The 15,846-nt window shown below is 42.8% G+C and overlaps 4 protein-coding genes and 1 non-coding gene across 8 annotated transcripts in view; 1 reads left to right on the forward strand and 4 right to left on the reverse strand.

Moving 5' to 3' along the window:
• The first annotated feature begins 408 nt into the window (after positions 1-408).
• si:dkey-20d21.12 (uncharacterized protein LOC556245 homolog) lies at positions 409-3,843 on the forward strand. The gene is made up of 4 exons (XM_040047324.1): positions 409-865; positions 2,825-2,970; positions 3,047-3,265; positions 3,348-3,843. The coding sequence occupies exons 2-4, from the start codon at positions 2,835-2,837 to the stop codon at positions 3,488-3,490; spliced, it is 498 nt and encodes a 165-aa protein (XP_039903258.1). The 5' UTR covers positions 409-865; positions 2,825-2,834; the 3' UTR covers positions 3,491-3,843.
• Positions 3,844-3,879: 36 nt separating this feature from the next.
• Positions 3,880-13,671, reverse strand: hyal3 (hyaluronidase 3). Of its 4 annotated transcripts, none has more exons than XM_040047311.1 (7): positions 12,960-13,671; positions 6,212-6,502; positions 5,630-6,065; positions 5,360-5,507; positions 5,058-5,184; positions 4,850-4,939; positions 3,880-4,771 (listed from the first exon to the last, which is right to left on the reverse strand). In XM_040047311.1, the coding sequence occupies exons 2-7, from the start codon at positions 6,473-6,475 to the stop codon at positions 4,511-4,513; spliced, it is 1,326 nt and encodes a 441-aa protein (XP_039903245.1). In that variant the 5' UTR covers positions 6,476-6,502; positions 12,960-13,671; the 3' UTR covers positions 3,880-4,510. The 4 variants fall into 4 exon arrangements, with proteins under 4 accessions (XP_039903245.1, XP_039903246.1, XP_039903244.1 ...); XM_040047312.1 differs by lacking the exon at positions 12,960-13,671 and adding an exon at positions 10,666-11,515; XM_040047310.1 differs by lacking the exon at positions 12,960-13,671 and adding an exon at positions 6,953-7,164 and having other exon boundaries at positions 3,881-4,771.
• LOC120744043 (N-alpha-acetyltransferase 80) lies at positions 7,487-9,277 on the reverse strand (the record flags this gene model as incomplete). The annotated part of the gene is made up of 1 exon (XM_040048160.1): positions 7,487-9,277. A coding segment is annotated over one exon (879 nt), but the record flags the coding sequence as incomplete, so codon positions are not given.
• On the reverse strand, positions 11,632-11,745 carry LOC120744086. The gene has a single exon (XR_005698293.1). It is a non-coding gene; the product is annotated as a U5 spliceosomal RNA (small nuclear RNA).
• Positions 13,672-13,824: 153 nt separating the features above from the next.
• prkar2aa (protein kinase, cAMP-dependent, regulatory, type II, alpha A) overlaps positions 13,825-15,846 on the reverse strand; it is a 46,036-nt gene continuing 44,014 nt past the window's right edge. Inside the window, 1 exon segment of the mRNA XM_040047319.1 lies at positions 13,825-15,067. Within this exon segment, the coding sequence (XP_039903253.1) occupies positions 14,943-15,067 (125 nt within the window). The 3' untranslated portion in view covers positions 13,825-14,942.

Raw genomic sequence — 15,846 nt, forward strand, 5'->3', positions numbered from 1 at the left:
TTAGAATTTGTCTGTATCTAAAAAGCATTGAATCTGAAGACTATGCAGATTTTTTGCTCTCGTTCAATGATCAAGAATGAAAGAAACAGAGAGGATATTAAATGGGCCCCATTGAGCCATTGCTTTCATTGTTTTCAAAGCACATTTTGATGATTTTTCATAATGAGCCTAACATCCTTTATCAGCATTCAGTTTAGCATGACACACAGTTACTCCACCCTCTATGTACACACTACAGCATCCACTCTTGATTCTCACACTTGAGAGGATATTTTGGCCAGGTGAAGCTGCCAGACTGTGATATTTGTCCTTGTGAGTATTTATGAGTGTGTTTATCCCTCTGTACCCCCATCATGCCCTCCACCCAGATCTTTGAGTCATCCTTTTGGCTGAGCAGCTAATAATAACCCCGTGTTCCTTCTGCTATTTTAGGCCTTTAAGGCCTGGAAAGCTGGGGCGTGTGCACAAGCATGCTTGGAGCAGGGGTGAAAAAAACTAGGGTGGGCTAAATCAGACACACAAACATAGTTAGTAGTAGGAGGGGTGGCTCTGGGGCATCCTGCAGTTGCTCGGTGACACTCAGGAGCAGAAGGACCCTTGGGAAAAATCTATGCTTTCCCTTTGGCTTTAAAATATTACGATTTTACTGCTGGGATTGAACGGGAGTTTATTTGGATTTATTTTGTCACAGTGTGGCTCCTGAAAGACCCATCGGGAGATTGAATTGATTTAACTGCTGCGCCACTGGGTGCAGCCATATGTTTTGGCCATCGGGTGTCTGGATGTGTGAGAACTGGGGGAGCAAGAAGAGTGACTGACGAGAAGAGACAAAATCTAACACAGCATTTGTTTATGGTGACACAAGGTAGGTGAGAAGAAAATGTTACTTTTTTGTACTTAAAAAGTAAAAGAAATCTGCTCAGGTCCATGAGTTTACATTATTTAGGTGGGTTCATAAAATCATGTATCCCACTTATAATTATGTTAGTCTCCAGATAGGAACATCCTTTGGCCCTTGTCTGAAATTCAAGCAGCACTGTGCCTTTAGCGGTTAGGCAGCCAGCTTTAATAATAGCTCTGATTAATCAGCTGCCCATTTGACCTGTGTGTTTTCTCTTCAAATAGGCAACCCTCATACCCCGAGCCATCACCTGCTGCTTTATTCCACCAGCAGAATATATCACAAACTTCTTCCCTCCAAAAAAGACCTAATCTGTGTTTACTTATTTAGTATCTGTGTCCTCATTTCATTTAACCAGGCTCCAAAAAGACTGGGAATTTCAGTGGCATGAGAGAAACCAGGAGAACCAGTCATGTGATAGTCCGGGAAGTCACAAAGCAATGTAGGATATAGCATCTAAGCCACTGAAGGCTTCTCTAACAACCTCTGTGGAGCAAATGTTGTGTTTGAGTAAAGGTTGACACATTATTCTCCTATCTACAGCATGAAACAGGCTGGTGTTATTTAACCTCAGGGATGTCAGTGTGTTCATTTAGAAGGTATAAACCATTATGAATCCATTTCAAATCCTTTCACTGAAAGTGACAACAGATTCACCAGAGAAGCAAAAACAAGACAACCCCCAAAAAGGAATCGTTTTGCAGATGTTATAGACTCTTTCTCTGTCCTTATCCCTTTTTTTTTAGTTTTGCTTTTTTTCCTAGTGTTCTTGTGACTACATGTGTAATCTAGCTCCTCCGGGATGGCACCTTCATAAATGCCATCACAAAAAGGTTTGCAGGTCAGCACAGTCTCCAGAGTGTGGAGGAGATGCCAGGTAACATGCAGTTACTTAAGAAGAGCTGGAAATGGCTGTAGAAGCGCTTCAACCTAGCAGGAGGAACAGGAGAAGCACACAATATCATTGATTGGGTTACTCATGTACATGTTTCTGAGCAAACTGTCAGACGTGGTTGAAGCTTCCTAACTGGACAGAGTGATATCCCTGGAGTTTAACTAACTCTGGGTTATGAATTTTGGGGGTTTGAGCAGTCAAAGTCCTGACCTGACCTTTACCCAGTAGAAATGTTCCTGAAGTGAGCATCCGAGGAATCCCACCAACATCCTAAAGCTTTTCCGTATGGGATAAAATTCCTCCAAGATGGTGTGTAGGATTAAAACAAACTACAGATACTGAAAGCAAGGGCTTAACAATCTTCACTGAAAGTTGTGTAATACTGGCACATTTTCACTGATAAATAACCCAGTCTGAATCTAATGCTTCACTTACTTAATCTGGGCCTATTTTACTACTTTAAGGACTTGTGTGAAAAATCGTACAATGTTTTTGGTCATATTTTATGAAAATCTTTTTTCATGCAGCTGTGGTCCACTTTCCAAAGGCAGTGACTGAGATCAGTTTAGTTAAAATTTACCTACATACCACCAACACGCAGCAGCATTCACTTCAAGAAGGAAAGCAATATTAGAAAGGAAACCTCAAACATCAGATAATCCCCTGTGAGCATGCAGGTGACAGTAGGAAGGAAGATCTATGTTTTAACAGGAAGAGATTTCGGTAAAGCCACCTTAGGGAGACACAAACACAAACTATGGGAGAGAACAGACGAAGGTTGATGACTGAGTTAAGGTCTGAGCTTGTTCCATAGGAACAGAGCTCTGGTAGAGAAACATAATCTTTACAGACCCAAGCTTCAAATGTATTATTATGGAACTTTAAAATTCCACAGCCTCTCTTTGCATTTCAGAGCTATTCCAAGATTGCAGCACCTCTCATTTAAATGATCAACAAAGGAGTTGCTCATTAGTTGAGCCTTTTGGAGCAAACAGTGAGCATATTTTCCTCCTGATTTTTCTCTCAAGACAAGGAGACATGTCGAGGCCCTCTTCCACCCAGACCACTCCTCAGTTCTACAGGGTCAGCGACAGAGATCTCACCGAGATCGAGCTGCATTCTGTCGATTCCATCAACGACCTCCACCGAACACACCCCGAGCACAGCCACAAAGGTAAAATCGCCCCAAACACACCATCCACAGTGCGATGACGCATTAAAACACCGACTCTGACAAAATGCGATTTCAGGAATGAGGGCTCCTCGTCCGGTGTACACACCTTCGCCAAATGGGAACATTTACACCTGCGACACGACAGCTGCCAATCAAAGAGGCCACCCAGGCAGCAAATCCTGGCAGAGCCGACTGCAGGACATGCTGACGCCAAGTTCATCCCGGGCCTATGCCATGGGCTGCGCTATCATCACTTTGCTTCTGCTCACAGTGTTGCTCATTTTTTACTTCTTAGGTGAGATAAAAAATAAATAGAAAAAAATAAAAGAAATGTGCAAACAAAAGCAAACATTTATTGTTGGCTGCTCCTCTTCCAGTCCAGCAGGGCGGCGCAATACGGATGCTGACGGAGGCGGTGAGAGAAAAAGAGGCTGCAGCCACAGAGCTGTCACTGCTGATCCAAGAGCTGCACGCACTGAGGCACAACCTGACAGCCAAGAGAGCGACAGGAGGGACGTGAGGAAGATATGCACAGAAAACAAAACACCGACAGCGTTTTCAGATTATTACCGTAGAAATATGAGATTGGAGTTTTCTGAAAAACAACTTCTAGGCTTACTAGGATTATTTGAGAAGGACTTTTAAATAAAGCTTTTGTTTAATGGTGGCAGTGTGGCAGAAGGGAACTGGTTGATCTCACATTGCTTGAAATAATGTCAGACCATTATGTCATTGCCACTGTCTAAAAACGTACAAGCTGTTTTTATACTGTGCTGTCAGTCGTTTTGGGTGACTCACTGTGGGCATCACAGGAAACGCATAAAGTACAAACGCTGTGGACGGCCAGAAAATTAAACGGACTTCTGATTTCATCAACTTTGTCAAGCATGTATTTGATAGAGTGACTGGGTAAATGAATGGTGATGTTTGATGGGATTTTTCAGTCAGATTTTATGTACCGGTACACATGTCAAGTTTAAAATGTGTCTTTTCTTCCATGGTAACAAGACACTATTTTACTATTGGTTGAGAAAAAAAAAATCTTGCAACAGTAAAACATTACACTTTAGTCTTCCTATGCAAAGTCCATTAGAGTCAAATTTAAGTACAGGTCCCTTTAATGTAGCCAAACACAGTTTCTTTTCTTCCTTTCATTTATGACACACGACCACAGAAACAGCCAAAAAGTCTAAACAACTGAAAGACCACAGGAGACTATTAAAGTGCATGATGGCAGAATTATCTCCATGGGTACCAACTTCACAACCTCTGCGGAGGTAGGTGTATCATTGTTAAAGTTTACAATCAAGAGATGACTCCATAAATAGGAATGCAAAGGATTTACAGCAAGGTGTTAACAACTGGTTGCACTGGAAAACAGAAAGGGCAGAGAAGATTTAAAAATTAAAAAAAAACAACCTTTGGACTAATGAAATTAAAATGAACTTGGACCACACTGCTCAAAACTGTAACTTCCATTAGTAGTATTATTATCCCCATGAACTCATAAATGGACAGCACCGTAACAAAAAAGCTCAGGTCAATCTTCCTCCTCTCTGCTCTCGCTCTTCTTGTCTTGGCACCCCTGCCCTGTCCAGCCTTGGTAGCAATGACACATGAAGTGTTTCTGGAAATGTTTGGAAGAGTCACTGAGCCGGTGGCCAGAGCCCAGGTGTCTCCTGGTGCAGCGTCCATTGCCGTGGCAAACCTGGAGGCTGCAGCGCTCTGCGTCAGACCTCAGAGATCGAACGAAGGGACCCAAGACATTGTGGACGTAGTCTCTGAGGAGAACGCACTGTTTCTGGATGGTTTGGGAAGATCAATATGGTTACACACAGGCGCACACACACACACTGATAATGTTTTCTCACATGCACACCTTGTTTTTGGCGAATTTCAGTTCTCCCCACAGCACAACTCCAGCTGCCCCCAGTGATGCACTCTCTCCAAGTGTGTGCTCCAGGTCCATCTGCGCACACACACACACACACACACACACACACACACACACACACACACACACACAGTTTGTCATGCCACATATTTAAAGTCTTAATGTTATGTGATGTATGCTAAAAAAGTCCTACCTTACTGAGAAACTTGAGTGAGTGTGTGAATGCTAGCCTGGCGTAGGGGAGGACGGGTGTGGCGTGGTCGGTGTTGTTGTGATATGGCCAACCTGACGCCACCCTCAAAGCCTCCAGCAGTCTGTGTCTGGTTAAAGAAGACAGAGCAACCCGTGAGTAAGCGAAACCACCTGTCTGGCCATCATGGCTAACAAAAGCTAAATGACAGGACTGCTCATACCCTTGTCATGATTGGATATGTGAGTGCCTGAGGCAGCAGAGTGTAAGTGAATGCATTTCTGGGTTTGCTGATTTTCTTGTACCTGACCATTAGAGCTGCATCTGCAGACCCTGCCAGTTTCTGTGGCAGGTAGATGCTGGGGTAGAGAGCGGAGGACTTAGTCCAAAGCCAGGACAGCTCATCATTCTGCTGCCTGGTCCCCCTGAGGCAGCGTCCTGTGTAAGTTTTATCTGATCACACAGAAATACAAATAAAAGACAGAGATCAGCCTGTGTCATCGGTACAAAAGGAGTTGTCATTATTGTTCAGATTGCTTGAAAACCAACGTGTTCAACGTTAGTGTTAGACCAACCTGTCTTTCTCTTGTTCTTGTTAAAGCAGGCGGGAAAACCATAAAACCCCCAGAAGCCTTTGGGGCGTTCTCCGACCGCAGACTGGAGTGTCTCTTCCATGAACTTCCGAGCGCTCTCCTCAAACATCTGCCTCGCCAGCGATGTCACTGCCCGCTCTGAAAGATCTGGTTGCTCCTGTTTCACCAGCAGTTTGGACAACCTCCGGTACTCCACCTTAGATCCAAAGTTCGTCTCCCACAACGGTCTCCATTCCTCCCAGTCGATGACAGCTAGGCCGCTGAAATCTGGTAGCAGGAGGTCGGACAGCTGCGTCACCGTGAGGGAGAGGTGAGAGGCCAGGTCGCCGAGCTGAGGGAGTCCTCCATTCACTTTCTTGCCATTTCGGGAGAGGTATGGATATTTTCCCAAGTGGTCGCGGTAGAAGATGGTCATTTTCTGGAAAATCAAACATTTTCCCTTTTTCACTTGTTTTGGATTTATTGCACATTTAATCCTTGTTACTGTTACAGTGCCCTCACCAGCCCTCTTTCTATGGTTTTAAAGTAGAATATCAGTAAAATAAATGGATGAGGGACGATCACCTGTCCCTGGAAGCGCTCCTTCTTGTTCTCCACAATATGAAAGTCTCCCAGGTCCAGGTGGGTGTTGTATCGCTGTGGACAGTTTGCTGTGGGCATGTTCCACACCAGGATGAAAGGCTGGTTCTGCAGGATGGGATGAGCTGCAGCCACAGCTTGCAGCGAGGTGTCGATGAAGGCATCCGCCTGGGGGGAATTCTGTGGCAGCGAGTTGCAACGGAGGGAAGAGATGAAGAAGACGGGGAGGAGGAGGAGAGACAGCTCCATGGCTGCTCACCCACAGATGTGTCCTTCCTGGCAGGAGAAAGAAATCGTCCTGATGAACTTTTCTGCATTTAAATGGTTAACTTTGTATATACAAGTACGGGCTTTTATCTGACAGAAAAACATGATAAGAAGTGCAAAAATAAAGACCAGTCAAAGCTATAATGATAAGAAAGTCTCTTTATTCCAATCATTTTTCACCCTACTGTAAGAAATCTTTAACATTTCAATGAATCAAATAAAAACAACATGAGAAAATAACAGCAGCAGACAGATTTTTGGAAGACTGATGGGCAACAAGTTACTTAAGTGGTTGAGATTGGTTATATTTGCACTGGTCCGAGCTGTCACTGCAGATATGAAGTATTTATCACTGAGTGCAACAATGACTGTGATTCGCATTATTCTGCGCAAAATTCTACATCAAAGCAGCTCAACAAACGCAGAAAAGCTTATTTTTTAGTTTTTCTCATTCCAAACCTTTCTCAGTGTGAGGAAACAGGAGGGGAGCTGGCGCTGCTGGTGTATCCGCTGCAGGGGAAGCAGTCAAAGCCGATGTGGAGCTTCTAGTTCCTGCTGAATGCACAGCCAGCTTACGGCCGAAGAACTCCAGATGAAGCGATTGGAGTTGAAACATGGACAGGTGGAGGTAGACGGTGTGCATCTTCGGGCTAAGAGCTGCAAAGATGAAACTGCAGCCTCGCACCTGTTGCGCATCGAGCTCCGCCCCCTTTCCTTAAACGTTACACTGATGCCGCCATTCAGACAGTCCGGGATAGACTGATATTTCACTGAGGTGAGAGATGTGAGTCACCCTCTCATCCGATCAGAGCTCAGATTAGATTCTGCTTAGATGAGGGATTTTTTTTCCCTCTCCCCAGCGCTAACCTGGATTCTCCGCGCGCACTCGGTGCCGAACAGTGATAGGCGTGACCCATCGCTGTAGCTGTGTGGCCCCACTGATGTGTAAGGCTAAACGGTAATTGGACTGATTCTTATATTGCGCTTTTCTACTCAACGGAGCACTAAAAGCGCCTTTAACATGACCACCGCGCTGCGCTTTTGCGCATGAAGCGGCGACAGCGCCACCTTTTCTCGACATTTGGGGACCAAAACACATTTATATGGAAGTAAAGCAGTCTCACAGCAATAGGAAATAGTCATGATCTTTAATTTATTCTTGTTTCAATCAAACCTCAAAACCCGGATTACAAAACACATAAAAAAAACAAGGAAAATATGTAATATTTATTACGATATAACCATAATCTGCAGCGAGTGTGCGCTCCTGCCTGCAGTTAATTCGCTTAACTGCCAGAAAAAAACACATAAAACACTCTGGGCTGTAAATTCTGCTGTGCCAAAGTCCCGCATTGGAAGCTGGGAGCAGAGGAGTCACGTTTATGCTTTGCTCAGCTCTACTGGTTGTAACAATTACAATTATTAAAGCTCTTTTCAAATAAACACAGCAAACTGAACCAATGAGTTTAATTCTGCTGCTGCAGATCCCGTCTGTGTATCACACAGGCTACACTGTACAGAGTTAGGCTCAAACATCAGTCACTACAATAGAAAAAAAGTACATTCTTGAGTGAAACTGAAGCATTAAAGTTTATCCCCAGTTTCTTGCTGGGTCCTTATGTTCACCATCATTTCTCTTTTACTCAGTGCAGCGATGCAGACGTACAGGTACACATGCAGCTGGGTTCACACGCAGCATCTGTTCACACGCAGCATCTGTTCACAGGTGTTGGGAAATACTTCTGCAAACTGTGACGTGGAAAAAGTAAAAGTGTTGAGTGTGAGTGTTTTCTTCTTTGGTTTGCTAGCACAGTTCTTTCTATGTCACACTTCTTCTTCCAATATGTGTGTGTTTTGTGAGTTTGTGCTTATTTCTGTCTTTTGGTGTGTATCTGACAGCGATCATCAAATGTCCTTGTGCATCCAGTAGATGGGAAGTCCTTTGGCATCTCTGTACGGAGTTTCAGTCAGAGTCTGAACTACACACTGCCCTGCACACTGAGGAGGAGGGGGAGGACGAGGGATAGTGGGAGGAGGAGGAGGTGGTGGAGGAGGAGTAGGGATGGATAGAGGAGGAGGAGGAGGTAAACTAAAGGATGGACGCGACCGTACAGCACAACCACCTCCTGAGTCTCTGTCCCCTTGAGCGTGCATCTTTGTTTGCGTCTGCACGCTCGTTTCCTCACTCGGCATTCGGGAGAACCTCAGAAGCGTCTCCATGGGAATGAATGCCGTCATGGCCCCCGCGTTCTGCACTGGTGTCGACAGCACATAGCCAAGGTGGGCGTAGAAGTGCTGCTTATCGTGGGTGGTCAGACAGAGACGCTTGAACCCTCGACTTCTGGCGTAACGTTCGGTCTTCTCCATCAGAGTGCGGCCGTAGCCCTTGCCTCGCTCCGCCTCGGACACAACTACTGACTCGACAAAAAGGCTGCCGCTGTGACCCACGACCCGAGACAGCCTGGCGTGGCCGAGTAGCCTCTCAGTCTCCCCGCGGCCCTGCAGGAGGACCATGTTGACAGGAAACTCTGAGCAGGATTTTTGGAGAGAGTGAACCCGGGCGGCCTGGCTCCTCTGCCACTCACAGTTGACGAGGTCTGCGCAGGGAACGAGCAGGTCGGGACGCTGGTGGATGGGAACGGCGTGGACCTTCTCTGGCTGCTCGGAGACTACGTGTAGCTTCTCTTTAACGTCTCCATCCAGTGTTGAGACCTCGTAGAAGTTTTGTCGCCTCGGATCGTCGGACGTTGACGTTACGGGTTCAGACCTGCGATGATCAGGGTTTCAAGTCAGTCTCCATTTACCTTCTATGGTTAAGTGTGAAAATATCAGGAAGTGTCTCAAGCATGCAGTTCCTCCTTAGCTGAGTGGTTAAAACACTGTGTCTGTTACCCAACAGGCAGTGCGAGCAAGGATCAGAGATGAAGGCATTCATTTGCTTTCAAAACCACACCAGAAACAGCAAATGTATATATAGTAATATAATTCACTAGACACCCTCATCCAAGGAGGCCCTGCCAGGGTTAATCAGGCCCCGGAGTGCGTCAGTGGTTTATGTTCAATTATTATTTCTCTTCTACTTTCTTCTGTTTGTTTTTCTACAGTTTATTTTCTTCTATAAATTCACTGCAACTGAGAAGTAATACTTACCTCTTTAATATTTATGGAGCCTCACTTCTTCAAAGGGATAGAAAAGGTGATAGAGAGAAGTAAGACAAAAGAGACAAGATAGGAGAGAGCAGAGAGGAGAGCCGGAAGGGGGGCGCATAATATAACGGTGGATCCTACAGGTGGATGTGAGAGCTGCTGAAACAGCAGGCAGGGCAGTAGCAGCTTTTACGTGTTGAACGCAGAAACGGGAACTCGAGAAGCCTAAAGAAACTGCCAAAATACATCTCTCACATCACTTACCAAGTATGATGTGAGAGATGTGATGTGGGGGTGTGACTGAACCAACTTGTAAGTTCCATTTTATCTACGACATGCTGGAGTATCATATGCTGAGATCTTGTCTCACTCTCCTTTAAATACTACAAAGAGCTCAAACTTCTGATCTGGAGTGTAAGTGTAAGCCTACGTGTGAAGTCCATTTGGTTCAAATCCACACTGTGGATTTAAACTGCCTCACAATTAATATCGCAATTCTCAAATACACATCAAAGTGCAATCATAGCCTCGCTCATGCATTTTTATGTGCGCTTGAGATGTGAGAGCGTTTAACTGATAAATAGATTCTGTTCATGTACGCTGAGGTCCTGATGTTTAACAGCTATTATCATTCTAAATGGGGAAGCAGTAGTTATCTGTCACAGTTTCACCACAGTGCTTCTTCAGAAAGGCTGAAGTGCAGTTTAGTCGGCACAAACTGACGCTGAAACGAACTAATCCAGCTAATTCAACTCAAAGCCAAGCTGTACTTGCTTCTTATGTAAAAAACCCAAATGCATTCACACTGCAGTATATCTCTATATATATGTTATTTTAAATTATAGTCAAGTCGTCCACATTAGAGTCACAAACCAGTAATTAAAGTCGTCTTAAAGAAGAAGCAAAACTGGGTTCACCCCAAGTCGTGCATGCAAAATGTGAAAAATGACTGAGAGTGAGAAAAACATTGCAGTTGTTTTTAATTTAAGTTTTTCTTGGACTAAATAAATAAATAAATAACTCACCAAGAGAGAAATGCTGAAACGAAACAGCTGACTGTCAAACTGATTTGAATGTGTTACTGGCTATGCAATGCTACTTCACATACTCTCCTTCAACAGGAAATGGGAGTTTACAGAATAAGGCACTGACTACCTTCTTTTTGATGTCTGACTCTGCCTTTTAAACTTTAATTATATTCAGTATTGAAGCCACAACACTTACATCGGGTATGATGAAAAACAGAGTTTGGAAACTTCCTGTCACTGCTCGAGAGTAAAAGAAACCTTTTTCTTTTTCGGATTTTGCATTAAAATGACTGACATTTCCATATTATGTTTAAATCAACAGCAGTGTTTTGTGTGCTCTATGTATGTTTTGTTGTTTCTGTAAAGAGGTCCACTTTTATCTGACTGTGTGTGTGCGTGTGTGTGTGTGTGTGTGTGTGTTTGCGAAATTCAAATTCAACTGAAGTCACAGCTTATGCTGTTTTTGGAACGTATGTTTAGAGACTAATGCAATCGTCTTATAAACTTTCACAATATATGCTTTGCAGACATTCCCTACCAAAACAGGAATAGGTCTGTTATTTGATAAGGAAAATGACGACAAAAAAACTAACATTTATTAGTTAATTTTAAAATACAAAACAAATTAACCAAAACTACTTTATTTAGTAAAACTAGTACAAAAAGACAGCCAAAATCTGGGCTTTTATTGTGAAGGGGGTGGACATGGAAAAGTGACGTTTTGAAAGTAACACTTTTATTTTACCAAGAACCACACTAGAGGTTGGCAGATCGATTCAACTGTCAATAGTATTATAGGTTGCAAAGTGTCAGTATTGGCAGTACTGGTCCTATATCTACTTGGTGTCAGATTGATACCAAAAACAGCAGTATTACACACCACTTAACCACACTGTGAGATACTTCCAACAAAACTTATAGACCAACATTTAGAAACGAACATTAATTTTTCACAGTAAAACAAGCCCCACTAACGCAGGGCATCAAAAAATTAGATCAAACTCTTATTGTTCCACTCCACGGAAATCTTTAGTAAAAGGCGAAAGATTTATACGATCTGAAGAGAAACAAGAGTGTACTGGAGACTAGACGAGCGGCAGCCCGACCCCATTCTCCGACATAGCAGTCTCTATTACGGTTCGCACTTTAACGTTTAATAATGCCACAACTAAACAGACACGAACTAATACTGTACGGAAATTTCACGCCACATTTTGGGAAAACACAAACGCTCAATGGTAAATTATTAAATATACTATAAACGTTTACACACGCGCAATGCATTATGGGAACACTGCGATCACAGCCACGCCTCTAACTTTAGTTGTGTGTTTCCTACGTTATTTTTCACTAAAACTCCCGCTTCTTCATAAAACACTGATGTGATTATGTGACGTCTGAATGAAGCGAGGATGTCAGATTTTCCAACAACAACAGTAATTACTAAAAACGTTACTTTCCGTGCACAGAGGTTTCGCGCATGCGTAATAGACACTCGATGTTGTCGCACATGCGTAGTATAACCGCGTTTCATGTCTGCGTACAGCAGTGTACATTCATTAAATACAACAATAGAATACTAAAATATAGCAATATCGTTAATATTATTACTCATGTATGATTTAAAAATAAGGGATTACTCCCTTTTTCTAACCTCTCTCACTTATAAGATGCTTCTTTTTATGTTTTTCCTTGGCCAGATAGCCCAAAAACCTTTATAGTGAGAAATAACACGGGGTGGGAGGGCAACAAGATAAATATCGGGTACCTTAAAGAGGGAAGAAAGTAAGACGCTAAACTAAACGTGGTAATACCGTTTTAATGCTCTCGTTAATCAGAAAACAGATTTATTACAGACAAAAAGTTTTTTTTCCCCCAGGTAGTAGCAAGAGCAGAAACGTATGCTTTGTGGGAGTTGTAGTTATTCGATGTTTCACTGCCCACAACTCCCCTGATCCTAAAATAATTAAGCACATTTCAGATAAAATATTGACATAAAAATAAGAAGACACACGTGACCACCCAACTGGGTATTTTTATAAAATATATATATACTTGTCATCTACTCCTCCCTTATTGGCGTCCACTTCTATGCAAGTTAAATGAACTCGCATTCACAGCGACATGCTAGCATGCCCATGTGCTTATTTATAGCTTTAGGAGTCAATAAGCAGTACCCCGTGGGTGCGTAGTGACGCTAGTTAAATATTAGTAAGAAACTCATTTTAAGTTTATTCTAAAGCAACAAGTTCACCTTTTCGGTCGCTTCCTACCACCACAAAGTTACCTACATTTCTTTAAGTCTCGTGGTTGGTTGCAGTTTCTGGTCGTCCTCTCACAGGAGTTTGTTTCACAGCTGATCTGCGGTAAGCTCTAAATCTGGCTTCACGACTGTATAAGCTTATGGCCGTTCATAGTGTCCGCTCCTGTATCAGTTTCCCCTACCGTCAAACCGGTACGTCCATAACGGGAGGAAATGCTGCTGCTCACGTCAAGAGTGCGTGCTGTCACGTCTGCCCCCAGCGAATGGGAGTTGTATTACACATACACAAAAAGTGACAAATTAAAGGAAAATCTGTTCCGTTGACCTTTTCAGTGAGGTCATGAGTGGCTTCTTTGTGTTATATAGTAGGTGGAATATTTTGGCTATTATTTAAAAAAAATGCATAATGTATGACTCATTATTGTAACTTTAAAAAAATTAATTAAAAACAGTGATCTGCAGTAAGTATTGTCTAAAGTTGAGTCACAGCTGAATCATGTACAAGCACCTTTAGGAAAGATGAAAATTGACACATGGAAACAAAGGGAAATTACGTTAACAAAGCAGTGCAGTGGTGATGAGTAGTCTCTTACTACATAAGCTGAAGGCTAGAACATAATGAAGGACCACAAACTGCCTGTGAGAATCAACCAAAGCTCAGTGTTACATGCACTGCATTTGAATCACCCAAATACTTGCATTTACATGTTATTAATATGGCACTGAAAAAAATCTCAAGTTGCATTAGAAATTTAACAGAGGCAAGGTTTTTTTTAACAAAATTTTTTATTTATTTTTTTTCCATTTTTAAATCCAGGACAACTTATTCAAGGATAATCAAGGCGAAATAAGCACTAATGTTATATTAGATGGTTTTTTTTCTTCCTTTTTTCTCTCTTTACATTGTGTCAGAGATGATGGTGAATTTTATCAGAACTGGTCAAAGTAAAACAAAACAAAAAGCAAAAAAAAGAATATAACAATACATTATTAATTAATTCAATACAATGAAGTGTGGAGTCAATGACGAATAACAATGGCCCAGAAAACATAGGGTTGTTATTGTTTTCACTGCTTCTTCTGTGGTACTGCAATAATCACCAGCACTAACTCAACTCGATCAACAACAGTAGAGGAAGAAACGGAGCGCGCTCACAAAGTTCTGCACCCCAGCCCCCCCAAAGAGGAAACACTCTTTTTTGTTAATTTAAATATTTTATCAAAGCTTCTGTTTTGAATCTTCATAAAATGTTTCTAAAATGTATCTTTTTTTAAACTCTTTTTTTTTTTTTTGCCTTTTTGAATTTGAAGTTTTCCTTTTCAGGGAAGTTTTTCATCTCCATTTTACCACAGTGTATCCGTTTTTGCAACTGTGGTTGCCTATATGTTGTACCCTTGTACCCCTGTAAGTGTGTGTGTGTGTGTGTGTGTGTGTGTGTGCGCGCGTCTCCATGGGTTGATGTGTCCTTGGCTGAGGCTTGGAACAACTTGGAGTTGTTTAAGTGCTCACGTGAATGCAAAGCCTGCACATGTGACGCTCGGTGTCTTTTTGGACGTGTGTATGGAGTGCTTGTGTACTATACGTCCTTACACTGCTTTTACCCGTTTTAGGTCACTGCAGCAAAGGCATTCATACTGAGAGGTTGAAGCTGGCTCAAGCAACAAGGTATGTGGCTTTCAGCTAGCTCTGTATGTGTATATCTAACCAAAGTCAGCTTAACAAGGGGTCTGTTGAGCTGGTTGTGCATGAGGGTGAGCAGACTTAAGTGAGCGTCTCTCAGTGCCTACAGAGATCAGTGAATGTGTGTGTGTGAGATGGAGTGTGTGTTCATACTCTGAGGATTTATATACCTGGAGGTGAGCCAAGTACACTTTCATGCATTTGCACCATCTGTGTAAAGCTTATGAGTCTCTATAGCCACTGCATGATGTGGGAGAGGACATATGTCTGTGTGTCTGTCTGTATGTGTGTGTGTTTGTAGTAGAAGGCACGGAGGGTGGTATGGGAGGCTCAGTCTCTCAGGTCCATGCTGGAGCCAAACAGAGCCACCAGCTGCTCCTCATAGTGGGCGATGTTCCTCTTCATGATCTCCTTACAGGAGCCCAGGAGGCGCTCAAATGCCTGGATGTCTATTACTAAACAGAGAAACAGAGATGGATGTGAAACACATCTGAGGATTAAATTCAGTTGTCACAACACATTTAAACAGTCTACAAGGGGTACTGATGAAATGTTTCCCCACCTAAAGTTACATATATATGTAAACACAGGACTTTGTGGATTGGAGGGAATGTAATCATCTCCATCTTAACATTGCAAATACCGTGGGGATGGGTTGTGGACTTTAAGAGAGGTAGAAGGAGGACATAACCAATACCGATAACCACCCAGAAGCAGAAGTAGTCTTTAACCACAGATACTTTGGTGTGCAGCTCAACAGGAAGTTGGAGCCATGAGGAATAGATAAAGTTTTTCTGTTTGGGATGTGAGGCATTATGTCTGTGCTGAAGCTGCCTGCCTTTGTGATGTAAATTTCCTGAAAAGAATAAATAAAGGTTTGGCTTTCCCAAACATCTACATTAGAATATCAGGGTAGACGTATTTCTGAGGCGCAAGTGCAATGAGTAGAGTTGCGATTAGAATCATCTGAAGCTGCCAAGCTGGAAACACATCTCACAAGAACCCCACTTGAACCCCGAGGTCTCCAAAGTACCAGACAAATTCACCTCCATCAGGACAAATGCGAGCATAAGCATTCATCCCGAATGAAACAACAACTTCAGTCATCAGTGAAATGTTTCTGATGCATCATTAATACATTTAGCAGACTGCTTATCTTATCTGTCACAGATGCACTGTGACAGATATACATGTTCATAACAGCACTACAGGCACCAGGGGGCCTTTGAAGTCC

Source organism: Simochromis diagramma, unplaced genomic scaffold (genome assembly GCF_900408965.1).
Source record: "Simochromis diagramma unplaced genomic scaffold, fSimDia1.1 OVJJ01000387.1, whole genome shotgun sequence".
Taxonomy (NCBI): Eukaryota; Metazoa; Chordata; class Actinopteri; order Cichliformes; family Cichlidae; genus Simochromis; species Simochromis diagramma.